The sequence below is a fragment of the Ooceraea biroi genome, chromosome 14, assembly GCF_003672135.1.
Source record: "Ooceraea biroi isolate clonal line C1 chromosome 14, Obir_v5.4, whole genome shotgun sequence".
In the NCBI taxonomy this organism is placed as follows: Eukaryota; Metazoa; Arthropoda; class Insecta; order Hymenoptera; family Formicidae; genus Ooceraea; species Ooceraea biroi.
The window spans coordinates 6,803,612-6,829,328 of record NC_039519.1 but is presented as its reverse complement, the minus strand read 5'-3'; the positions used below and the strand labels follow the sequence as shown (position 1 = coordinate 6,829,328).

At 38.5% G+C, this 25,717-nt stretch overlaps 3 protein-coding genes across 6 annotated transcripts in view; 2 read left to right on the top strand and 1 right to left on the bottom strand.

Moving 5' to 3' along the window:
* The first annotated feature begins 37 nt into the window (after positions 1–37).
* Positions 38–3,914, top strand: LOC105283284 (liver carboxylesterase 2). Its single transcript, XM_011345912.2, has 7 exons — positions 38–730; positions 1,504–1,783; positions 1,945–2,130; positions 2,207–2,486; positions 2,567–3,045; positions 3,134–3,416; positions 3,560–3,914. Exons 1-7 carry the CDS (start codon positions 479–481, stop codon positions 3,840–3,842), a joined length of 2,043 nt encoding a protein of 680 aa, XP_011344214.1. The 5' UTR covers positions 38–478; the 3' UTR covers positions 3,843–3,914.
* On the bottom strand, positions 3,862–7,119 carry LOC105283283 (proline-, glutamic acid- and leucine-rich protein 1). 2 transcript variants are annotated; one of them, XM_011345910.3, is made up of 8 exons: positions 6,774–7,119; positions 6,308–6,706; positions 5,889–6,235; positions 5,612–5,788; positions 5,254–5,518; positions 4,961–5,161; positions 4,579–4,871; positions 3,862–4,510 (listed from the first exon to the last, which is right to left on the bottom strand). In XM_011345910.3, the coding sequence occupies exons 1-8, from the start codon at positions 6,894–6,896 to the stop codon at positions 3,919–3,921; spliced, it is 2,397 nt and encodes a 798-aa protein (XP_011344212.2). In that variant the 5' UTR covers positions 6,897–7,119; the 3' UTR covers positions 3,862–3,918. The 2 variants fall into 2 exon arrangements, with proteins under 2 accessions (XP_011344212.2, XP_011344213.2); XM_011345911.3 differs by having other exon boundaries at positions 6,783–7,113.
* A 2,832-nt stretch (positions 7,120–9,951) lies between these two features.
* LOC105283288 overlaps positions 9,952–25,717 on the top strand; it is a 43,750-nt gene continuing 27,984 nt past the window's right edge. The window contains exon 1 of one of the 3 annotated variants that reach the window (XM_011345918.3): positions 9,952–10,205. The gene's annotated coding sequence lies outside the window, so the exon portion shown is untranslated. Of the gene's footprint in view, positions 10,206–18,388; positions 18,681–25,717 lie in introns of those variants that run through there. The other 2 variants (XM_011345919.3, XM_011345917.3) reach the window with 2 other exon arrangements.

Genomic DNA, 25,717 nt, shown 5'->3' with positions numbered 1-25,717 from the left:
GGACCATTAATTCATATTTATGCACATTTTTTATATTTTGGTAACATTTTAAAGTTTAATAAATAAGTAACAAAATTGCTTCGCAGTAAAATTATTCTATCAGTAATGGCAATAAAAAGCTTGCTAAAACTTTTTACAGTTGCTGTCAAACAGTTAAATAATTTATTAAATAATTGTACAAAACTTTCTAAGTTAACTGTCATACTAGACAAAATTTAATTTTACCTGCAGAATCAAAATTATTTCCTTTTTTTCAATCTCCTCATGTGCAAATAAAATTATTAATTTTATTTGTCGAGTAAATTACGCAGGCATGTTTAAATCTTCAACACAGAAATGATAAAGAGATGAGGCTTTTATAATGATTCTTCAATAAAGAAGAATCTCGATATAACTCGATATAACTCCCCACCAAGTTTCGACGGAATAACCGGCAAGACTAGGCGGTGATTCTTTTATTTCAACGCGTATATTCAGAATGGATAGACGTGTCTGCTCGCTCTTCGTTCTTTTACTTTGTTCGTTAATCAATGCAGGAGATGTAATTAGACAGAAAAGGATCGTGGGTGGTCGCGCGGCCGCGCAACCTCCCGAGGATGATCCGGTAGTTTTTGTGAATAAAAATGATCGATACGCGCGTGTAATCGGCAGCCGTGATCCCGACAAAGGTTTCTACACTTTTCGCGGAATCCGGTTTGGAGAGGCTCCAACGGGTCAGAGCAGATTTCAGGTAAAAGGATGTTTAGAAAATAATAGTGAAATAATTATTTTATAAAGCAATAGGTATATATAATTATATTGTTGTATCCAGCTTGCACTTTTAATATTATTAACAATTTTTATATCAAACTAAATAAAATGTTTAGTAACACATTCAATGCTATGCTTTTAAAAATCGATTTATATGTAGGTATTTTTATTATTACAATTTGGATTGAAAATATTTAATAATGTACTTTTAAGAATTATGATATACAAAAATAGAACAATAATATTTGTGTTAAGCCGTAAAAAGTTTCTTAAACTTAGATTTTTCTGTCCTATTCGCGAACGCAGACAATTGCTTAATTAATAATGCATTAAACCGGTATATGCGAACTATGGCAGTTGTATCACAATGCGTGCAATAATTAAAATTCAATGACCTATCGTAATCAATAAGCGTGTTCGTCGTTTTAGCAAACAATCATTAATAATAGCCTTGTTCAAACCCCGGGGCAAAAATCGCTTTTCGTTAAATTTTTTACGCTATCACTAATATGGAAGTCTTGATAGCACGATCAATTAAGTTAAACGGAACATCGTTTTATCTCTCAGCGCATCCTGCCTCGATGGGCTAATTTAATGAATTTGATACACGCGTTATCAATTGTTCCAAAAATACAAGGCAGCAAATGTACGCGAAATGTATATAGCGAAAGGTGATACAGAAAAATACTTTGACAATTTTTATTCTTAATTAATATTTATCTTTCGCGTGTAATGAAAAAAGTAAATTTATAGCGAGCTGCACCCGTGTACCTCGAAGGAGAAATCAACGCTACTACATGGGGACCTCCTTGCCCGCAGCCGAGCCATGACGGGAAAATTATAGGAAACGAGGACTGTCTGTTCTTGAATGTCTTCACCCCGGCGCTTCCAGATTCCGGCGATGGCTATCCCGTACTGATATGGATTCATGGGGGTGGCTTTAGAAGGGGTTCAGCGTGCCAGTACGAAATGAGACACCTCATTAAAAAGAAGATGGTCGTCGTATCCATTCAGTATAGATTGGGGACGTTAGGTGATTGAAACAAAAAGAAAAATAGAACTTATAATCAAAACATAATTAAATTAAATTAAATATAATTAAATTAAATTAAATTAAATATAATTAAGATATAATAGATATGAGATGTAGCAAGGGAGAAAGTAAGCGAATAACTAAATCCAAATGCTTTTCAGGATTTTTGAGTACAGGTACGCCGGAATTGCCAGGGAATAACGGCATGTTCGACATGATACTAGCCGTCGATTGGGTGAAGGATTACATACAGTTCTTCGGCGGCAATCCGAATAAAGTAGTGGCCTTCGGTCATGGCACCGGCGCCAGTTCCGCTATGATGCTGTCGTTATCAAAGTTCTGCTTAAGTAATTACACATAAAATTGCGTCGCGGACAGAAAGTGCATTCTTATCTTATCTAACGAAATGTTACATCCTTTCAGACGCTTTTAGCGGATTGATCGCTATGTCGGGTTCAATTCTGTCTCACTTCGCCGTCGACAAGGATCCTTCGAAGACCGCTCGATACGCAGCGCGTGAACGCGGCTGTCCAACGGACGATGTCCGGCAGATGGTACGGTGTCTGCGGGAACTGCCAGTGGAACAGTTAATCGGAGTCGATTCCGGGCTGGAGAACATTCGGGCGACCGCACGGGGTTTCGTCTCTAGTTTGTCGAGTCTGCTCGCACCCGGTCCTGTAGTAGAAGGACCCAATGACGCGAGGTAACGCGCCAACTCGCCGGGAATGTGTACACTTCATTTAACGTTGATGAGTGACTCACTGTCTCGACTATGTCTTTAAGATCGCTTCCGAACTTCATGACCGCGCCACCGGAGGATTCCCTGAAGCTCGGCGATTTTCCAGCTGTACCGCTATTAACGGGAGTTATGAGCGACGAGACCGGAGGCGCGGTTTTTGGCCGATACAAGGACGAGGTGCAAGACAAACTGAGGACGGTGCCGAATTATTTGACCGGCGATTTTATACCGTACCTGCAAAACACCATTCCGAATATGCAGAACGGCTCGCGGCTCGTTCCGCAAGCCTTTCGCGGCTACTTTAATATCCTCGGGAGCGACGGCGCGCAGAACACAATCGGCAAGGTTGCGGAAGCTCTCGGCGATTCGCTTTACAACGCCCCCGCATTTCTCACCGTCGATCAGTGGTCTAAAAAAGCGAATGCATTCCTGTACACTTTTGATCACAAGGGAAAAAGGAATTACGCTAAAGACTTCCTTGCCGGATTGCCAATCGTCGACGCGAAACGATCATCATCGGACGGTACAATTTCTGTTAATCGATAATTCTATCGTTTCATTGTTCGCACACACAATAAATAAATTAAAATTAATACTTATATGCCATATAGGTAATATGAATCACGGCGATGATTTAGGCTTCATTTTTAATCGAAATACGATTACCGGTGATAAAATAAGCGACAGCGGCGTACCCGATCCAGAGGATGAACGTGTAACGGAGATTTTCACAGATATGATAGCAAACTTTGCGAGGAGTGGCACTGTTAGCGTTCCTACTAGTGCACGCCCTACCGATGGCGCTTGGATACCAGAGATAGCTTCAAAATTCACTGATGATACGAACTCGTTTGTTAGCATCTCGGCTGCTCCGAAAAGCATGAATAATTTTAGGTGACGATCAAATCATGTTACAAAAATTATATCAAATATTATTACAAATATTATATCTGTCAGTTACATGCTAATTTATAATTATTAATTGATGTAATTATTATTGTTGAGCTGTTTACCATATATGTGTATTATGAATTTAGATACTGCGAGATGGGACTGTGGACCGTCATGCCAGAACGGTTAAAATCACCTATATGCAGTTTGTACGAGGTGCCTCTTCAATTAATAGAACAAGGTGCTAAGGGAACGATGTCTGCCCTTCAGAAACCAGTCGACGTATTCAGCGGAATGATGCCCAATCTGAAATCCGACAATGCAAACAGATCGATGGGTCGGAATACAGAAGAATCGAAAATCGATAAGAGCGCAACGCAACCGAAAAAAAATGGTGGATTGTTAACGGGAGTGCCATTCCTTGGTTAAATTACTTTCCACATAACTCTACGTGTTATATATATCTTTGTTTTTAATTATAAAATTATATTCAATATAAAATCGTTTAGTCACTTAATGTTACGTCATCGTTAAACATCATTTGATAATTTAGTGCCATCCTTTCCTCCTCTTCCACAATATTTTGCGATAACTTTGCTTCTTCTTCAGCAATGTCCGGGCTCCTTTGTACACTTTTATCTACTTGATTTGTACACGGTGCTAGATCCCTAGGTTGCTCCTCTTGTTCTTCTTCGTCGACATGCCCAGTTAACTCACATTCCGCTCCACTTTCCTCAGCAATATCCACAATTTCATCAACCTTTGATTGATTTTCCTCATCGGCGTGTGTTTTCTCTTGTTCCCGTAATACACTTCCGGTCTCCTGCTCTACCGGCGTTCTCACGAGCTCGTGCATTTTTGCACAAGCGTCTGCCTGAGATTTATTCGCATCTATGCTATCACTCATTTTTATCGATTCTGCGTTCTCTTCAGACCGTTCGAACTGTACTGCTTCTGTACATTCTACCGTTAATCTTGACCGTTTAAGTATAGACGATATTACATCTGCAGAAGATTCCTCTTCAGTCCTACTTCTTTTGTCTGATTTGCTGGTTATCTCTTCGACTTCGTTTTCAGTAACAGACTCATCAGGTTTTCTGCAATAAATGAATGATACACGTGTCTGTAATTCGTGCGTACATAAAAGCAGCTGATGTAAACTTACCGCTCCCGAGGTAATTGTAACGTAGGCGCAGCAGGGTGTATAATTTTTTCCAACTCGGCTAACGCAAGTCTCGCTTCTTGAGCGACGTCCAGATCGACGTCGTACGCCGCCATGTGCGATATCTTTAGGCAATATTGCAGGGGAAAGGCTAACGTAATGTGCGGGTTCATCTGCAGAGCCTTCGATACTTTAAACAACTCCAAACGGCATTCACTGTGAGCTTTGTAAAAGTTTTGCTCGGAGGAACCCAAATAAAGATCGTGTAATAGAGGTATCACGCTGTTCTGCACGTTCTAAAAATATTCAAATTAGCCAAGTGTGATACATATCATCGTAATAAATAGTAATCAAAATCAATGATAAATAAAGTTAGGTAAGTTACCTTGTACAAAGTTTGTTTCAGTAAAACGCCATTGGAAAATATGTTCTGCAGGGCAACGAGAGCCTCTTTGCACAAATCCGTATCTAGAGACACATTTTTCGTTGAAGCCGCTTGATCATTCAGAATAGAACTATTTTCATATTGGCTCTCTTTGAAACGTTTCATTGCCCGCTTGGACAAATGCTGCGTTTTCTGCTGCACCTGAAATCAGACGAAATAATTTCTAAGTGAATTGCGTAGTTTTACAATATAATTTGCACTATTCAGGTGACACAGTTATCTGAACTACTTACGGTTAATAATATACGATCTCGTTCTGGAATTATATCTTTCAGTATGTAGACGATGCATTCATTCGCAATCGTTTCTATACCAGACAGTGAACCAGTGCTCGTCAGCCACGAGGAGAGACATCTGTAGGTGTGTACTCGTACGCTTTTGAAAGGTTTGACGCTGCCGATAGTTATTTGATTGTCTAACACAGTGCTCGTCCACTGCAGCGTTTGTTGCAGCAACTGCAATATTTTCGCTCCAAATGGAATTAGCTCCTGCGCAAATCTGAAAGATACGCATTTATATTGCAGATTACGTTACATAATCGTATAAATCGCTCGACTAAAGATGAAGCTATAATAGTTGATGAAAATTTACCCGTTTATAAATGCATCCAAAACGGAAAGTAAACTAATGTGCAACTTCGGTAAAATTATATACAGCATCTGTTCTTTAAAACTCGCATTCTTCAGGTTTAATGGTACTATCGCCAGTCCCCGACACAAAACTTTCAGAATGTCATTGGGGAAAACAGAATTTTTCGCTTGGTATCCACTGCAATTAGAAATCAGACACAAGTTCAAAAAAACCATATACATATTTAAATAATTATATTATTGAAATATAAATTTAGTAGCATCAATTTAAGATTAACCTTAACATGGAGGACAGATAGGTGCAGAGATTTGAAAATCTCCGTCTATGCGTATTATAATATTCCACTATATTGTTCTCAGATATGGACGGCAGTTCCAACCGCTCCCACACATCCACACTCTCCAACTCTATCAATTCAGAGAACAACGTATCCATTATAGCATGCAAAGTGTTGCAAAGCAATGCCTCGTTGTACAGCCAACCACTATACACAGATCTCTCCGGCGGTGGTTTAAACGAGCGCTCCACCGCTTTGGACAAGAGAACATAGCACTTTGCACTTGCGTTGATCAAATTCTCTTCGGTGGAATCGATTTGCGACAGTATCATCTTCTTAATGGACACCTGCGAAAGCGTTAAAGTGACCCTTGAAGCTGTCACTGTACCCAAAATTCTCAACAACAAATAGACACGTACCTGAAACTTCTCGCAGACTTCGGGATAATGATACAGCAAAACGGCCATTAAATAATACACCGCTCCGCACTTGGCGTCAGCCTGTAAAGCGTTGAGCGCACTTACGAGGTGCTTCACGCTGTGCATGGAAATCTGCTTACTCAATTCCGGGATTCCTTTACAACGCTCGATCAGAGATCCCAACACTTTGCAGGCGAGTGCCAGATCACGCGTATTGCTGTGCACATTTTCCAGCACTTGGGTAGCCTTCGTTATCCACAACAGGCCATACTTCAAGAGTACATCCTTGGAACACTCGTCCAAAACTCTGTCCAGAATAAGTAAGCCGTTGTAGCGGGTGCTTGCGTGACTTAGGCGAGAATTAATGCTCGTCACGAGAGTGTTTTGTAGTGCATCAACCTGAAACGTAACGTAATTAGTGTAAGACACAACGTACGCAGAGCATTTAAAAGATTAAACGATATACATCTCGGACCTCTTCGCTGTCAAACGGCACATCATTACTGTTGACTATTAAATCATGAAGCAATGACTCAAACTCTTTCGTATCCGCTTTGAAATAATTTAGTAATTGAGCTATCGATGCCATACCGCAAAACCGCTTTAACTCATGAACAACTGACCACGCGGTATCTCGTGTTTGTATGTGTGCGCAGGTACGTGCGCGAGGTTAGGTTATCCGTAAAGTCCAGGCAAGAAAATGCCGGTAGGTGGCAACATGGTTCACTTAATTAGGTTTGTTTATGCAAAATCGTATCGTTCGATCATGTTGAAGAGCGAGAAATCGTTCTTGCAAAAAAATGAGAAATAATATCCGCACGAATGGTCTGCAAGTGGAAAAATAAAAAATTGACGACGCAGTCGGTCGCGTTTTGCGCAAGTGTGAAGCGCTGAAAATAATTGTTAACATAGCAAGAAAATTCGGGAAACAATTGAATTAAACTCAACAAAAACGAGAGACCTTTATGAAAGTGCGCAATGCTTATTATATATGTCGACGCTGTTATTACTGCCCTTCTACCTAGTCGTTTCTTAATAACACCTGCTGCGCGACACTGCACGCTGCAGGTGAATGAAAAAAATTCACGTTAGTCACGCACCGTAAACGCAAACGAACGAATTGCGCCCGGTGCAAGTGGTTATATAGTCCAACCGCACGCAAAAGTTTCGGTTAATTATTTCGGAAAGCATTTCCCAGGCAGCACACATTGGTTTCAAAACCGTTTCATAAACGTTTTGCCGTAACGTTTCATAACCATTTTATTGAAACGTTTATTTAGCAGAAAAATGTCCAACGAAAAAACGTTTCTTTTTCGGCAAAAAAACGTTTCAGAAACCATCAAAAAAATATTTATCAATTCTATATATCAGTGCCTCAAAGATAGACAGAGTTAAGTCACATTTTTGTAAAAAACTACATTTTTATATTTTATGAATTACTCCCTAAATTTCGTGCAGTGGAATCTCCACTCTTTTGAAATATCACTTCAAGTAATAGTGATCTCAAAAGTTTCAAGAGAAAAGAAGAAGAAAAGAGTATTGGATCGGTTTTCCGGATGGTTATTTATAAGGTGATAGCACAAATGTTACTTGCGAGAACGTCACGTCTGGCCATCTATCGGTCGCTTGGTGAATCAGAGGTGGGAATCACACACACTTGTGTTGATTTTTGTCTCTTGTTCCATAATCGAGTACATTGAAACGTATGATGTAAAAATAATTAATACTCGCAAAGTAAGTAGAAATTACTATTTTTTCTATATTAATTATATAATTTCAAATCAATTTAATAAAACACATTTTTCGTTTCTGTGGAAAGGTGAAAAATACGTTTTTAAAATTTAGGTCTAAAAACGGTTTCTATTTAAACCGTTTCTTAAATGGCACTTTATGTTTCTTAGATATTAGATACGTCTAAGAAACATATATTAGGCTAACATGTGCTGCCTGGGTTATTTTCGCTTCATTTTAAAACTGCGTTCTATTCTCTTTACTGCGAGGGTATTCTTATTTTTATTGTAGCAGAAAAACTGCATGCGCGAGAAGAAACTTGACAATCAATTAAATTTGAAGAAAATAACATGACATAGAAAAAACCCAGATAACACACAATATTCTATGAATATTCTATATAGCTTCGAATATACTTCTTTGAGAATATTCTCAAAGAAATCATCCATACACATTTGTAGAATATCCTTATTTATAAAGAATAGTCTATAAATCTGCCCACAACATTTAAAATATCAGCAATACGAATATATCCTTTACATATTCTATAAATGTTCACAGAATATTCAAATGTATTGAAAATGTAGATGGCGTTCAGAAAGCACAGGAAATACCAACTCATAACCTAATCTCTTTTTCGTTTCACTTTCACGTGGAGCACTGGCGAATTACCATACGCAAATTGGCGACAAATTATTTTACGTGTTCATATATAGTGTTCATTTTGCAAGTGTTCATGTTTGAAATATATACTATATGTATATAAATTATATTTATTTTTCCATCATTGATCAGTTAGATGCAAATACATATGTTGATAAAAAAAGATAAAAAATAACATCAAAATATGTTTCATCATGTTATGTATAAGTCATCCTATACATAAGTTGTAATATACTAATTTAGTTGTGAATTTATATATACATATATTATAAATAATCAATTGCAATCTATCCTATATCATAACTATTTTTATTATATGTATATGATAAAACATATTTTGTTGTTTTCATTAAGGCTGCGTCCCAAAATTCACTGTCAGTACTACGTATACTATATATTATACTATATAAGTATATGTGACATACACTATAGATTTTCAGTACTGACAGTGAATTTTGGAAGAACGCAGCCTGAATATAATTCAATTGTAGAATATTCTGCAAATGTTCTTTAGATTGTACTAAACAGCTTCTATGAATATTCTTGAAATATGCTAAACAATATTCTTTGGATCTATCTAGAATATTTAAATTGGTCTCATTTCAACATTTTACGTAGATTTATAGAATGTCTTCTAGTACATTTTTAGAATATTCTTAATATTCTCGACGCATATTCATTGAATGTTCATAGAAAGTGTTTGTGTTATCTGGAAACTTGAATTGCAAATTACAGATTAATATTTTATAGATTAATCTTTATCTAATATTATATTTTATACCAATACAATAATAATTTATGGATATAATTTATGTAATTCGATTTGTTTGAGCGATTGGTTTTCCGCAGGCTCCCTCCCCCCCTCCCTCCTGAAAAAAGAAACAAAAGAACTAAAAGATTTAATATATAAATTACATTATTCGTGACATGACAATCGTATCCTCTCCTGCCAGTAAAAGGCCCTTTCTCCCTTTTATCCTAACTGTCCCACGCCCTACCCCCACCCTCGACAACTCTTCCCCTCCCATTATTATGTTCTTCATCGTCAGTCCAGTTCCCCCACCTAACTCGCATCCAGTTATGTCGTGGCGAGCGTCGCTGGTTGGAGCGGTCGGTTCGCTTCGTTCTTCGCCTCGCAAAATTTCGTTTCGCGAAATTGCAGTTCGAGATCTCGATCGGCGACGCCGTCGTTCGTCGCGCGCGGCTCGCGCGTCGAGCTCGCGCCTCTTGGGAGTTATTAAAAAATGCAGAAGCGGTCACCCTGAGCGAGCGGCGTGAACGTTGGCACGCACGGTGGATTCCTGCGGAGGAGGGGGCGAGAGGGGGAGCATGGAACGTGGAGCGGCATCGACTTGAACGCGGCTTCGAGTTCTTAGGCAACCTAACTTCAGATCAGTGACAATCGCGGCGGTCGGATGTTCCAGCCGGATACTCCGGTGTCCGTCCACCGTAAACCGCAACGGGATGCGGCGCGACCGGCCGATGGACGATGGCTGTTAAAGCGGTGAGTGTATTCACATTCGAATGTGTGCTCCGCACGCGGAGTGCACGTATTATATGTGTGTGTGCGTGCGCGCTACCATGTCCTGCAACTTAGCCACTGCCATATTGAGGCAGCGAGAATTCTCGGGGCTACCTGCTCGCATTTCGGTTTCGATCGTTCGGCATTGCGTCCGCGGGACTTTAAGGGAACAATGATACTTTTGCGCGTCTTTTCGTCCTCGCGAGGGCCCGCAAAATCACCTAGTTGACAGGTGGAATGCAGCGGCAAGCGCTTATCCGCTTACCCGGCGACCGTAGCGACGCGGACGCGTGCGACCAGTTCTAAGAATGCGCGAGTGCATCAAGCCGGGCTGCGAAGTTTGCCTGGTATCTAGAAAGATAAGAGTACTTTGATCGAGAAAGTTTTCTATGTCATGTAATTTTCTTTAAATTTAATTGATTGATTGTCAAGTTTCTTGGAATGAATAAAAACTTGTAGAAGAATCCAATATAATGGAAATTTCCGAAAGGAAGAGGTATACTGCACGATGAGTATACTGTAATTTTTTCTGTAATCTAAATAGTGTAAACTTTTACTTGTTACGATGCTTGCTGCATTTCTCTGCGTCTTAGAAAAGCGAGTAATAATATAAAGAGAATAATTATCGCATATTTTATATCAAATAACATTGTAGAGGATTATTTATTAAGGAAAACAGTAACGGCTTTTACTTGCCGTTTGATCTCACATTAATTATCGCTAATTACTATATATTTAAATACCAAATTCATTTATGCCACGAGAAGTAGTGGGTTACAAATTAATTCGGCAATTTATTTTTATCAGACCTGTACTTTATTTGCGAGAATAACGGGCTTCGTTACCACAAGTATACAGGGTGAGGCACCTAAAACAGGCCACCTGAATATCGCTGTTATACCTCGGCTGTTATTGGTGATAGAAAAAAATGTGTCAGACCAAACTTGCATGGTTTCGAGGGACACATAATTTGTTCTAAATAATTTTTTATTAGGTCGACGCGTAGAGGTCATATGAAGGTCAACTTCGTTTTTTTAAATGGTATGATATGTTTTTTTACGTACCATCTAGTAGAGCATTTGAAGATGCGCACATTGATCTACGGGTCAAAATCATTCAAGGTCACTGAAGGCCAACTGCAAGGGAAAATAATTTACTTTATATTGCCTAGAGTTCTCTGCTATTAAAAATACGTAAATTCAGAAATGAAAAAGTTCTAGCCTTAGAAATTTTAGCCTTCAGTGACCTTGAATGATTTTGACCCGTATATCAGTGTGCGCATCTTCAAACGCTCTACTAGATGGTATGTAAAAAAACATATACCATTTAAAAAAACAAAGTTGACCTTCGTATGATCTCTACGCGTCCACCTAATAAAAAATTATTTAGAACAAATTATGTGTCCCTCGAAACCATGCAAGTTTGGTCTGACACATTTTTTTCTATCACCAACAACAGCCGAGATATTCAGGTGGCCTGTTTTAGGTGCTCACCCTGTATATAGAGTGCTATATACTTACATGCCTTTATAACTTCATAAATTACACATAAATGTATAGATATTATGGGGAAACATTTTAGAAACAGGTTTAAACATTTCTCACACGAAGAACCAACGTATTTTCTTCGATAAGAATTTTCCTAGGGAAATCTAATTACTAATACACTAATGTCCTAATTACTGAAATACTTTATCGACATTTTCTTCAAAGCAACTTAAAGTTTCATTCCACCGTTGATAATAAAATCTCTATTATAGATGTAAGCACCGTAAACTGTCGTGATCCCCTAATAACATACTCCTTCGGCTTTAATCATGCAGTTCGATATGAGTAAAATCGTGGAAAAGAAGCAGCACGTGCGGTTGAGGCGCAATTCTTTCGCTTTCGAATCGGTGTTTAGCGTCGATTTGGTGCAGCGTGGGTACTCACGTCGGCCTTGTCATTAACTTCTTCATCCTGCCGATTAATGACACTTACGAGCCCCGAGAGACGGGCGCGGTGAATTTGACTTTCACTCGAGTGCACTGCTTTCACCCACCTCACCTGCGTTTAGGTCAGAAGTATCTCGAAACGAGAACTGCTGTTCGCGATGCTCGCGTGAATTTTCACCGGGACGATTCCGGCAGAATCCTCTGACGACCGACGCTGCGAATCTAATCTGTCCAAGAACAAATGAATGACCGAGTTCCCTCAGGGTTGATTCAGAGACGCTCGGATATTAGATAATTAATAATTTCTATTAATAACGCGGCGTCATCGAGGTAAAATTCCAATTATTCAAACGTAGGGCTGCAAGGCACATATAAGGAAGACTGCGAATAGATCGAATGTGTCGATTGTACGTCACAGAACGAGTCGGGCATGTTATCTCTCGCGAGTTACTCTGATATATTACTTACATGAGGCCTGATGAATCTTTCATCGTAAACGCCATCCTTCCTGAATGATTAAGAATTAAATTCAGCTACCGAAGAGCAGCGCGATGTTACAGAAGCATAATCGATCGTCAATGAACAATTTCAAATGGAGATTCGTTCACGAAAAAAAATACGCGATTATCAAACCGATTTTATTATCAAACTGTTATTTTAGTTAGTAATCATGAAAAAAATAATGATAAAAAACAGTAATCATAAATTGTTGTTAAATGATAATTTTTCTGCTCGTAATTTTTCTCGAGACAGAAATTACACGCGCGTGCACGACCTCTATGTGTTCTTCACGTGTGCAGTTCGTTCGTCATTCAGGACTGACGCCTGGTTTACGTAAAATAAGAAGAATTTATTAATTTGAAATTGAGACAGACTCTTATCACGATAAAAACCGGCAATTTACGGCTTTTAATTATGCATTTGGAACTGCGACACGCTAAGCCATGTGAAAGAAAAATCCTTTAGAAAATAATATTCAAAACTTATTGTCAATCAAAATCACTCTGAATTTATTCCGCACATGTTACGCAATTTATTACGTGCGAAGATCTCTCGTGATATCTTCGCGCGTAATAAATTTGCGTAACATCTGCGGAATAAATTCAGAGTGACTTTGATGTAAAGTAAAAATATTATTAAAAATATCGCGCCAAATTGCGAAATAATTCACAACAATAATTCACAGCAAAATAGGTGCCGCGGCGAAAATTGTACAAATCACAATCACGCGAGTATTATATTTCATAACCCTCTTATCAAAAGAAAGTTGTCATTAATTTACAATATATATTTCAATTTACTATCTGTTTAATCCTTATCTTGCTTATCTCACGTTTTCCAGTGATGAATTTAGCAAGTTATCGTAGCCATTTATCGTTGTCGTATACATAAGAATCATGATCGTTATCGTCCAACGCAGATAATCTCAGGTCGGTTTTGTAGCGTCTATTTATAACGGCGATAATCCGTGTATTGAACACAGATTTATGCTTGCGAATAAATAATTTTATCGTGCCAATTTACTTGATATTCCAGGAACGTCCATGTGTGTGTGATCTAAAATAACGTTACTTTTTCGATTCGAATCGACTTAACTGTTTGTTTTGTTATTGTCTCTAAATAAAATACAAAAGAACGTTCGGAGTTTACGAGTGAATTTTTGCGTGATTACCAGGATTAATCTGATCTTTAACGAATTATAATTCAAATTTAACTCGTTTACGGAAATTTGGAAACTCAGTTCGGTTTGAAATGTATCACTTATATACGTTTGTTGTGCCTTGTTGGATACTCGTCAAATGGATCATTCATTGTCTGCTTCGACTTTTTCATTGCACAATATTTGTGGTTAAGATATTTTCCAATGTACAGTTTAATGCACAATCTTCGCATTACCATTTACGTCACTTGCAGACAAGTGGCAAACCTATTTCATGCACACACATAATTACTTTGCTAAACATATTTGGCATTCAGCGAGGAAATCCGGATATCCTTGCTGTGCAAGGCACGTTTCTGCGCGTTGCGCAATCGTTTTGTGAGAAAGGTAGAGAGGAAGATTTGAAGAATCAAGACGAAGAGAGATGGATAAAAAGAGCGAGAAGAACATAGAAAGGGAGAAATATTAAGAGAGGAAGGTGTACATCGTTATTTGTTCAAATTATTTTCCACGTGCTATCAATAATCGCATCGGAGCACAAAAGTACGTCGCAGTTAAAATTAAACGCAAACACTTTTCACTTCTCCGTGTAACGCTGCAAACTATATCTCTGTATTTTTAGATAACCAGTTGGAATAAAAATCCAGTGACGTTATGTATAAAAGGGAATTAACCCGATAGTTGCATTTTTCGATTCAACAGCTATTTCTAGCTGTAATCCAAAGTACGGATTTATCATGCTGAGATTAGATTCTCGTATTGTCACAATGAGATAACACTAATCGTCTTGCATCGATCATTTTTCCATGATACGGAAAAATCAAAGATGATCCTCGTTTATCTATATTTTCTAGATTGCCGTTTATCACATTCATATCACGGATGTTGGGCATTGTAAAAAGTGCGCCACGGTAAAAAGCGTATTTGCGTCTGTCACTTCCATACATGTTTAATTTATTAAGATTTGCGTATTCGCGTTACGTACAACATAGTTAATGTAGCAAAATATGTTACAAGTAAAAAGCAAGTACTTGTTATCAATGTGCTCATATTAAAAAATATAAATGCAGAAATATACATATAAGATGAGTAAGAAAAAGTTCTTCCATGCACCATTGCATGCGCATGACTTAATTATAAAATTAGAGATCAGAGTAGGATAGTTTTTAATAATAATTCTAAACATTTTCGAAATAACAGCCGGTGTCATAAACCTTATGAAAGATCTCGCTCCGACATCTACGAGATCTTACCAATTTGTTTAATCGTCAGCTAAGGGTCAACTCGATTAAACAAGGTTACTCGCCTGACCGAGAGTAATCTCTATTATGTCATTGTCTTCCCCCATCGCGTCATATGACTGTGCTCCATTGTTCCATGCAACAGTTGTGAGTTTCTTTTGACAATCACATTTTTTAGAAAAATAGAAATACTTAAAGTAATTTGCATAGATTTATATAGGTTCGTGTAAATACGATCTCTCCAGATGCGATTAATTAAAAAAAATTTTTTTCTGCAACGCGATTTCTTGATAAATAATTGCAACGTGACTTCTTGATAAATAATTGCAACGTGACTTCTTGATAAATGATTGCGTTTGGCCATTGACATAAGAATATTCTACAAAATTTTAAGACAAGACTAATGTCTTTTTAAAGATATTAAAGGAAAAAGTTTCTTGCAATGTTACATTTACACAATAATAGTGATTCCATGATTACCTTCGTTCAACCGGAAAATCCGTGCGAACTTTTTTAGTAAAATTCAAACGCAAAACTTCGTATTAAGAATTAACTTTCCGGTCAACTCAATATATTTGCAATACTACATTTCTCATTTGTAAAATTACAAATTACTGTTCGCTAATTAAAAAAATATCTTAATTTTCCGAGAGAAAAATGTTTACATAAATAATTGCACATTTTATGTACGTTTGGAATTAGTTTTATGCGCGGTCATTGACTCTTCTGCAAAACGGATAGGCCTCGGGAGTTGACTAATCGTGCGATTTTGTAAACAGAGGGAAATTCGTTGCTCTTAGTTTAACATTCAGCTCGCACTGCGATATCCTTCCTACGTGGTCGGTTCCCTCGCGTGATATTCCGCACGCGGAATCAACGTGTTTCGCGATCTCGCAATTTTGCAACATACCCGCATTGGCGAGCACACACTTGCGAACGCATCCTGCATGCTCACGAAGCATTAACGCCGTGCATCAATCTCTATCAGCGTACATACTCGTATAAAAAGAGAATAGCGTTTACAATATTTTGATATCATCAAATGATCGCGATGCGTGATAAGGAATAAGCGTTTAAGAAAGATGTTGCGAAATAAGAATAATTTATCGAAAAGTAAGAAAAAGAGTTTACAAACGCAACACCGAGACCAATTGATAATTAATACGCTTCCTTTGTGCCAGTTAAGTCCAAGATACAACCAAGTGATCAAGGATACGAAATTACACACGGTCAAAGAGGAAATTTTGTATACAAAAAGTTGTCGGTATAGGAGAAGAAAATGATAATTAGTGTAGGACAAAAATCAATCGATTATAAAAACGGTCGTTCTTCTCATCATTCTCATAAAAATGAGGAAACGTGTTCGGTAACCTTCGGTAACATCGTGACGTAGTGGTAACACCGATCATCATGACGATGTAAACTTAAACACGGTAAAATGTGGGCGGATGAATGCGGGGTACTTTCACCGATTACCCAGCAACGAAAGTTCTGCTTTCGATCTTCACGCACAAAATTTGGTCGAAAAGTGTTGCGTAACTCGCTCTCTTTTTGGAGCATCAACGCTGATCCGCGAGTGCTAATGTGACGCCGTTAAGAGGGATCATGTTTACATTGACAGTAGAGGTATCTTCCTCTGAAACGTTTCAACATCTTCTCGCACGTCATTTACGCACTCGACAGGATACGTAACACCTACAGATCTGCAATGCAAAGACGATTTTGATGTAACAGAAGTTTTTATTAATTAATCATTCGTCATCAGCATCATCCATGGCTATATATATCTCTCCCCCTCCCCCTCGACTGCAATATATAATGTCAGGTCCTCAGCTGAGGTTCGATAATGGATTTATCACCAGTAGTGCGATTCTGTAACTCGTTATCGGTAGTTTTTCGGTTATCGTTAATTATAGCGATGGCAATGACAAGGACGATCTTGGAAAAAAGCTCTCAGGGCCACTTCGATTAATTTAATCATCGATTAACTTGCAGGGTGGCTAACATAAAAACCTCTAATTAATAATATAATTCTCGTATATAAATAATGTAAGTTTTATGGTACACTGAAAAAAAAATCTGGTTGCATTAATTAGAAATCTGGTAGGTTCAACCAGTTTGTCTGTTGGAAAATGGACGAATCAGAATTCCTTTAGGAATTACCAGATGAGCATGATTAATTCCTTCCTGTTAAATTTACCAGATTTTCTTGATAATAATACTAAATGTATTTAGTTAAATTAACATGACTGTTTAATGAAAAGAAACGTTTTTCTGTTTCATTACCGTGAGTTTTCTTGGATTGCTGTAAATGAAACATCATGTTGGTATTTATACAGGATGTCCCGTAATAATCGCCTAACCTCTCGCACGCCAATAGAGCAGATCGAGATGAAGAGAAAAGTCCCATATCATTTTGCGATATTCGCAATAATAATCGAAATATTGCATATTAAAGTCAAGCGAATCCAGAGCGCGCGGAGGCAAGTGCCGAGCCGCTCGAGGTGTAGGATTATTATTGCGAATGTCGCAAAATGGTACGGGACTTTTCTCTTCATCTCGATCTGCTCTATTGGCATACGAGAGGTTAGGCGATTATTACGGGACACCCTGTATAAAACAAATATAAGAAGAGAACACGTTTTTTCATCCGCCATCACTTCACAGCCATTGCACTAACTAATTTCATTTCACTAGAGGAGGAAAACGTGCCGTCCGTGCCGATCCGTTTCCCGAAGATGCATCAACACGCACGACACGAAACAATAGAATGCTGCTGGAGTGCCCTGCGATTAACCAGAATTCTGATTGCATCTTCGTTTGTTCTTATGTCTAGTGTAATATAACTAGAAGCTTTATAGATCCAACTGGAAAATACTAACCAAATTCTTATAGTACAGTCTATCAAACGTTCCAGTTATAAAATATCCAGTCCTATCGTGATAACTAGAAATTCTTGGTTAGTTTAACCAAAATGCATTCTATCAGATACGTCTTGTTGATACAATCAAATCATTTTTCTCAGTGTAGTCACCCTGTAAGTTAATCGATGATTAACCGGAGTTTGGTCCTCATAGGTCGCTGTTAACGATGTCGAAAATGATCGATAACAAGTTACAGAAACCCTCGTGCGATACCATTGTCTATCCTAATCGCAAGTGCATCCGCGCACGGATGCTCACTGTAGCGCGCGCCATTGTACACATGTATACACATGCACACGACGCATATATACACTGCTTACGCACCTGCGAATGCCGAACCGTTGACCAATCGCGCGCGCCCGCAGCTTGGGCGCCATCTGTAGCGGAGCGCCGTCGTCCGCGCCCGGCGAGAGTGCTCGCGTCAGTGAGTGCTCGGTCGCCGCAGGGTGTGGGTGCGTAATTGTCACTCGGGAATTCGGGGTTGCGTTTCAGCCTCGAGAAAGCTCCAACTTCACCCTTCTCTTCTCTCACAAGACAAAGTGAGGCACTCGTTGAACGAAGGGCGCCGGTTATCTCGAATTCATCTCGATCTCCCGTCGTGCAGATTTCGTCGGAAATCGATCCTCGCGTGCGCATGTCATCGCGAGCCGTTCGATCATCCCGAGAGAGATGCACCCGACGTTTCATTAAGGACAACAGGTAGGTGTATGTAAACTCAAGGATCGTCTCGCGACGCCGATGTGATTTCCGCGTATCGTTATGCCCCTTAATGCGAATGAAATGTCCGACTGTTGAAGCCACGAGCTGAGCGTCGCGAATTCCTTGCCCGCTTGTCTCGTCTTCTTTAAATGTCGCGTTGAATGTCGGTATTAGCACGATGAGAGGATTTATCAGAACGTGCAACGGTAACGGTGCACTTCGCAGAAGTGGAAGAAACACATACGCAATTCTATTATTTTCACATTCTTCTTAGCATGAAAAAACGGTACAGTTTAATTGAAAAAAAACAGACACTTGGCTTTTCACCGCTTGGGCGAGTTTCGTGATTCATAGTCGTTGCATAGTGATATTTCGTGCTTGATAAACGCATTCCCTTCGGCGTTCACCGTAAATTCGTAGATAAAAATTCATATCCGGCATATCGATCTGTGACTAAGTAGGCGAACTTGCCAACTTGCACGTCGGGATTGCAGCTGCGCTACGCCGGCAATTTAAGTTACCTAACTTCGCTTAACAACCGTTCCTCTCGGCTCCCTTTCTAAATTATGGTTCTATCTGCGACGTGGACGGGGGACACAAAGAAAATTGAATCAAGGTTAACGATTGTATCGAAAGCTTGCATGAAGTGATTCATGTTTGGCATTCAAAATATTTATTCAACTAGATGATAGCGACCGACAATAAGAAGTAGTAATTAAGAGAGACGGAAGCGCCGGGTGATCATGAGGACACTTAAGATTGCAATAATGATTTGCGAGATTAATTTGTCTCACTCGTTACCGGGGACCTCGTCAAATAATTAAAGTATAATTAAAGTGAATAAAGTCAAATTACTACATAATTATATATAGATTGTGCGAGATAGTTTATTTTCACACGGCGACTTTATTCTCGTTACAAAAATTCAAGCATACTTATGAAAACATATGGTTGGTCGATAGAATATCTCGGCGCTCGAGAAAAGTCGACCGCGAAATTAAAGAATCTGCAGATACAAAATCTGCCGGTGGATATCGAAATAATGTATTCTTCATACAAAGAGTCTAGAACAGTGAAATCGTCGATTAAGTATATCAGCACGCATATCTCCAAGGCAAAAATATTCTACGCACCAAGTTTCAGAATCTAATTAAACTAGAAAAATGACCTCAAGGATTAGCGTTTCGTAATAAATAAAAAAAGAAATCAATTTCACATGTATATAGGACAAAAAGAGAAGTAATTCATTAACCCAAATTGTGTCAATTTTAAGCACTTTAGATTGAATTCGGTAAGATATTCTTTGTTACGGACTTGAATGTCAATTTTCCTTAAAGTAAATTCGATATTGTGTACTTTGTCATGTTTCTCAATTTTACATGTTCAGTAACTATACGTAAAAATTCTGCTAAGGCGTAACTTACTTCAGATATAATGGAAAACGAAATTTCACTTGTCTAGTCACTTATGCAATTATGGCACTTTTTAGTATTGAAACAAATGGCATTCTCTTCAGTATCGCTTTCTGTTAAAGCACCGCTTACTTCAGATTTAATGGGAAATTCCATTTATCTAAAATCGCTTATGCAATTATGGCACGTCTAAATATTGAAACAAATGGCATCCTTTTCAGTATTGTCTTTAATATTACCTTCACGCACAGTGCGCCGGGACACCCCGTATAGACTAAAAATAAGGCCGAATGCGAACCCTCCCGCAATTTGCCAAGCAATTGCTTGGTTTGCTCGCGCGTGATATCGGCCCTGAAATTATTAATTCCATCTTGCAGCTCCCATCTCGTCTCTCTTTCACGTTACGCAATAATCGTTACATTCTAAACATTCGTTTTCATATATATCTTTACGCGAAGGTAACGACGCTATCAATTAATAATATTTGCGTGCTAATCATAATGCGAAAACCCATATGTGATCGTAGACGGTGACATCACAGTACGAATATCTTTCGAAATAATCGACGCGCACATAAATATTATGCGATTTTTATGTTATGTAGAATAATATTTTTACTGCGCTTTAACAATAGCGCATTAGCTCTCATTTACTTCCTATATTATTTACTATAAAACCATCATGTTAAAATTTAATATATTATTCACACATTATTTTTCTCGCCAAGCTGCGCAGGAAATGCAAGTTTGTTGAAGATTAAAATAAACATTATTCTTTATTTCTGATTCTTTTTTTCTTGTTAAATATTTTAATAAATTTTAAATAATTATTGAGAAGTCTCCTTGGACATTCCAACAGGAAATGAAAAAACCGGTTTTTTGGCTGAGTACCGTAACCTTGCTATACTCAATTCCTTTGGGCTTCAGGAGACACGACAATATTATTTGGTGGGGCGAGATAATCCGCAGTTCTTCGGTTTTTCTTCGGTGGATTCGCGCAGTTAAAAATGTTCGCTCGTAAAGTCAAGTAGCCGCTTAGTTAGTTTACGAAAGAAGTTCAACAAACGTAAATAACGATTATAACGGCAGATCCAACAGCTGTACCACAGCTAAATGGCGATGCTAACCATCTATCTGTCGCGCGCTGGCAAATAAACGGAGGGAAAAAGGTAATTTTAATTAGTCGCATTATTGTATCGCATTATATATCATATCGTAAAATTAAGTGCCATAATATTTGTCTTTTTTACTATATTTCATGCATAAAATATATGCTCGCTGTTTGCGATTTAAAAATGTAATCAGCTTTATGATATTACTGACGCATCAGTGACTGCGATCAATTTTCCCAATCTGCCGTGCGAAGCCAGGCTATCTCGTTATGGTGACTCCATGTTACGTGCGACACACGAGGTGTTACAATCCTCATTTTAGCAGCAATTTCCCTCGGTACGACCTCCGAGGTGCAAATTTAGGATATTGCATCCATTTCCATGCGAAATTTCGCCAAGTTTTCCCACGCGAGTATAGGAAATTAATGATAAAATGCGATTTGGCTTTATATTATCAAGAGTGTGTTATAATACGTTTTAATGAGATGATTAGCGACTATCGCGAAAGAGTCGTAGCGATTACGACTTCTGTAATTTTAGACAAGTCACGAGTCCGGACACTTCAAAATTACGATTGGTAGAGATCACGAGGAAGTGTGCAGACTTGTAAATAACCAGTAAATCAGTGGCAATTTAATAACGTGCATGTATCTCGATCACTAATGTGTAAATACGCGCGCAAATCACGAGAATTTCGCATTTATTCGATTACGTAGCAATCGCCTAACTCCCATTGCCAGCTTACTGATTGATCGTTGAATCAAGTCGTGCTGTTATGGTCTATGATGTTGCTTTTACATTTGTGATACTTTTATGACTGGTATAATGATAGAAATGACCGTCTAAAACCGAATGTCAAGGTTAAACTCGTAGAAAAATCGACGATTCTGTATAATAAATACATTAAAAATGATATAATTTGAATTCCGCTTGGTTTGATGATATAGGCATGATGCAACATATATCATATCATAAGTTTCTGCCATAAAATCATGGGAGCCAATTTGAAAAAGATCATTTGGGGAACACGCACTTAAAATTTTGAGTTACAATTTTATTTCATGCACGTTTCATGCGATTTTAGGCTCATATAGAAAGCCTTCTTTTCTTTTCTTTGAAGAAAAGAATTTGTTTTCTGTTTCTTTTTCTTCGCTCCTGGAAGCTGTTAGAGCTGCAGCGCTCTTGAAAGCCTTCGCTGTTTTGACAATTGACACAATGTTCCTTTTGCCTAAATCGATGCTCGACAAACTGATGGCATTGTTATCCGATGAGGATGCTCAGGATTGAACATGAATGAACACATGTTAAACATTCTTCAGTAAATAAGCGAGCGGCCAAAAAAGCTTACTAAGTTCTAAAATCGCAATAAAGATGTTTCAGTGCCAAGCGCTAAATTGTAACGTTGAAGTTTTCACAGTTCTTGCGATTCATCGTTCTAGAAGAGCATCTTTTGACAGATCCGTGTAAATTGGTTTCAAAAATGCAACAAGTTCTGCAGAAAGCAACGGGTTATGAACAGATGCATCCAATAATTCTGCCTCAATATTTGCGCCAATAATTTTCAGCGTCATATAGTGCTGTGGATTCTTCCAGTCGTCAGTCGAGCATAAATGCTTAAGTGTAGCATTTATTGCATTTTTCAACCTTTTCGCACTGTTGTACATTTTCTAATAGTTACTCCATAATAATTTGGAAGTTTATTTATAACCACTGAATAAAAAACACGAGTGATTCGGCTTGGATTATCTAAAATCTCATAGATACACGCACATGTTCGTAGTAGAAACAAGTTAAAACAAGTTTCCATGTCAAACACTTCTCCGGAGATTTCTATACTCTTTATACCAGAATTCTTAGAACCATTATTATCATCGTCATTGTATCATGAAACTTTACGACGGGTCCTTCAATTTTTACCTGCGTAATAGTTCGGATAATAAACTGTAAATTCCATAAATTTTCCGAATTTTTCAGTAAATACTTAAGAATAGATTTTTCAAAGCATTTATTTTTATAAAAGGAAAAATCAATTTTTTATTCTTGAAATGGTAATTTTTCCTTGAATTTACTGTTCTGGCTTAGAAGGAATTGAGAAAAAAGTTATGTCAGTTCATTCAACAGTTCACATGTTAAATGTAAAATTAAAAATGTTTAGATATTTATACAGATTATAATAAGAATAATACATCGAAAGTTTCAAACTGTTCGGCTTAATAATTCAGTAACTGATGTAATATACGGACGTTCGACGTACACAGAAATTGTTTGGAACATTATTTCACTATTCTCTTTGCAATCGCACCTAAAGTTGCATTTGTCTCGCTCCCGTAACTGGAGTTTCTTTGATTACGTCGGTCCATCGTGGACGAACACTCGCAACGCTCCGTTATGCGGAACGCATACGGAAGTATACCCGCGGAATAATCTGCCGCATTCCGGAAGTTCCTTCTAAATGATTCGTGGATTACGTCACAGTTGCGTGCGAATGCGATAATTAATCACGAGACCGAACAATCGGCGGATCTCACGGGCGCGCGCGCGCGCGCGCGCGTAGCACGTATCGATGCTACACGAAATTTGTATGGAATTCGTTGCATTCCGAGAAAAACCGAGACGTGTTTTCCCCCGATTCACTTCCGCAGCGAAAGGGTAAATCCGTGTAAATTCAGATCTGCGGTATTTCAGGATATATTGCATCATGTATCTCGCGCACTTCCGCATACAAATAAACCGTGCGGCCACGTGAATAGACGTGTACGTGACATTCGTAAAGCGTCGAGACGAGAGAGCCAGCCACGACTGACACGACGCAATTGCCTGAAAATTAGAAACTCTGCAGTAAAAGATCACAAACCGTTTTATGAAAATTAACATTGCAACAGAAATTAATATCAAAATTAATAACAGCAAATAATAAGCATCTCACATTTATCCCAATGAGACACACTTTAAGCCAGAAAATGATCGCTCCTTTAGTGACGTATTCGTATTACATTTATCTTTATTACTTATTATTATTATTATCATCATCATCATCATCATTTGTTGCTTGAAAGTGGTCGGAAAGGGGAAGTCGCCAATATTACATTGCAGAACTTGACTTTTCAATCTCTCCTCTCCAATCTCTGGTCTCGGCAGTCGCGACGACTCGCGCGCGCGAGATTGGACGTGTGCGTGCGGTATCGCGCAACACAACCACGGCGGACCGTTACGTCGGCGAGACGAAACAAAATGCAGAAGTAACCGCGAAAAAACAGCGCCGCTTGCTGCAGCTCCTCTCGGCTCTTGCGGGCGCGCAACGCTCGTAAAGTCAAGTTTACGGTAGACCGACACCGGACTCGCTCGCGCGGGAGAGCGCGGATTTCGCGCAACGCACACTCGCGCGCGCTCGTTCATGCGTGCACTCTCGCGTGTGTGGGATCCAAGGGATGAAAAAAGTCACGTCGGGTGGTAAGATAGCGATGGAAAGGCCGCTCACCTGGCCCCTGCATTAATTGCGAAAGTCTCGTTTGATCGTTGCGCGCCAATTCGCGCAACAGTTTCGTTCCCGCGCGCGCCGCACCCGCTGACACAGCTTGTCGAAGTGCTGCATAAAGTACGAATACTTCAGAGTTGGTTTCAGCACGACCGCATTTGCGCATTGTACGATCTGCGGTAAGCAGTTTGTTTGCCTGAATCGAGGTCCGATTCATGAAATGTAATGGAATATATGTGCACAGGTGGTTCATATCCTTTTCCCGAAATTTTTCCACGTATTACAAGTTGATCGCTGATATTTTTTTTAATAATGATAATGCATATTTTCAATAATTTATTTATTTAGGAATATGGAAATGCTAAGGAATTTATATGGAATATTACTCGTGATTTTACGTATATTAACAATAAGAAAATGTTATATTCATGTCGTGTTACGTATGTTACATATATATGATATTCATATTATATAAATATGTATTATTTTTGAAAGGCTTCAACGAAAAACATGTTTTTAAAGTTTAATATTGTGCTAGCAAACATACAATTTATCTTATAATATATTTAAATTTACATAATTTAATTAAAACATGAGTCTAAGAAACGAGTTGCTTACGCAGTTTGCCTACGAAGATTTTAATCGAACTTCTGGTTGATCAAATCTACTGAATTATAATTTCTCGGAAAGGTGAATACATTATGTGCGACATGATGCGAGAAAACAAGTAAAGTTCAGTCACTAATCCGTCCTCATTTCTCGATTTTACCTTGCCTTCCGATTTCCAAGAATTTTCAAGATACTTGTCATTATTATAAAAACTCCTTTGGGTTCATTAGTGATTAATTATATCCCTTTGTCGTACGCTACCTCCGGTAATCGACGAGTTAATGGGATGAGCTTCGCCAAGTCAACAACAGTATTTAAGACAATACCCATGCCGACACAATGCTATAAAAAGATAATGTACATTTATTATGAAAGTTAATTTCACACTTAAGAGATACAAATATTTAAAAGGACCCCTTCAATACTCGGA

Coding starts and splice junctions, on each gene's coding strand:
- LOC105283284 (XM_011345912.2), top strand. CDS start 479: ATGGATAGACGTGTCTGCTCGCTCTTCGTTCTTTTACTTTGTTCGTTA. Junction 731..1,503: donor CGGGTCAGAGCAGATTTCAG/GTAAAAGGATGT, acceptor GTAAATTTATAG/CGAGCTGCACCCGTGTACCT. Junction 1,784..1,944: donor GTATAGATTGGGGACGTTAG/GTGATTGAAACA, acceptor AATGCTTTTCAG/GATTTTTGAGTACAGGTACG.
- LOC105283283 (XM_011345910.3), bottom strand. CDS start 6,896: ATGGCATCGATAGCTCAATTACTAAATTATTTCAAAGCGGATACGAAA. Junction 6,707..6,773: donor ACAGCGAAGAGGTCCGAGAT/GTATATCGTTTA, acceptor GTTACGTTTCAG/GTTGATGCACTACAAAACAC. Junction 5,789..5,888: donor TATCTGTCCTCCATGTTAAG/GTTAATCTTAAA, acceptor TTCTAATTGCAG/TGGATACCAAGCGAAAAATT.